At 63.5% G+C, this 208-nt stretch overlaps 1 protein-coding gene across 1 annotated transcript in view; it reads right to left on the bottom strand.

Moving 5' to 3' along the window:
• The window catches only part of DDX43 (DEAD (Asp-Glu-Ala-Asp) box polypeptide 43), a gene marked incomplete at its 5' end in the record, with an annotated part of 16,228 nt that extends 16,071 nt beyond the window's left edge, over window positions 1-157 (bottom strand). The window contains one exon of the mRNA XM_009084122.1: window positions 109-157. Coding sequence (XP_009082370.1) covers window positions 109-157 — 49 coding nt within the window. The remainder of the gene's footprint in view (window positions 1-108) is intronic.
• Window positions 158-208: the final 51 nt, after the last annotated feature.

The raw sequence follows: 208 nt of genomic DNA, 5'->3' as shown, positions 1-208 counted from the left end.
CCTCCTGAACTGAGGGGCCCAGAACTGAGCACAGTACTCAAGGTGTGGCCTCACCAGCACCGCAATGATCTGTAAGGCCCATTCCAACCCCACAGATATTCTCGTTACCTATGACCGCCCCCACCAGGGCGCGATCCAGACGGACGCAGAGCTCCGCCTCAGCGTTTCCCGCCTGGCCGGCGCCAGCTCTCCACGGCCACTCCCTCGC

This window comes from Acanthisitta chloris, unplaced genomic scaffold (genome assembly GCF_000695815.1).
Source record: "Acanthisitta chloris isolate BGI_N310 unplaced genomic scaffold, ASM69581v1 scaffold27081, whole genome shotgun sequence".
In the NCBI taxonomy this organism is placed as follows: Eukaryota; Metazoa; Chordata; class Aves; order Passeriformes; family Acanthisittidae; genus Acanthisitta; species Acanthisitta chloris.
The sequence above is the reverse complement of the archived record's forward strand: the minus strand, read 5'-3'. Positions and strand labels throughout refer to the sequence as shown.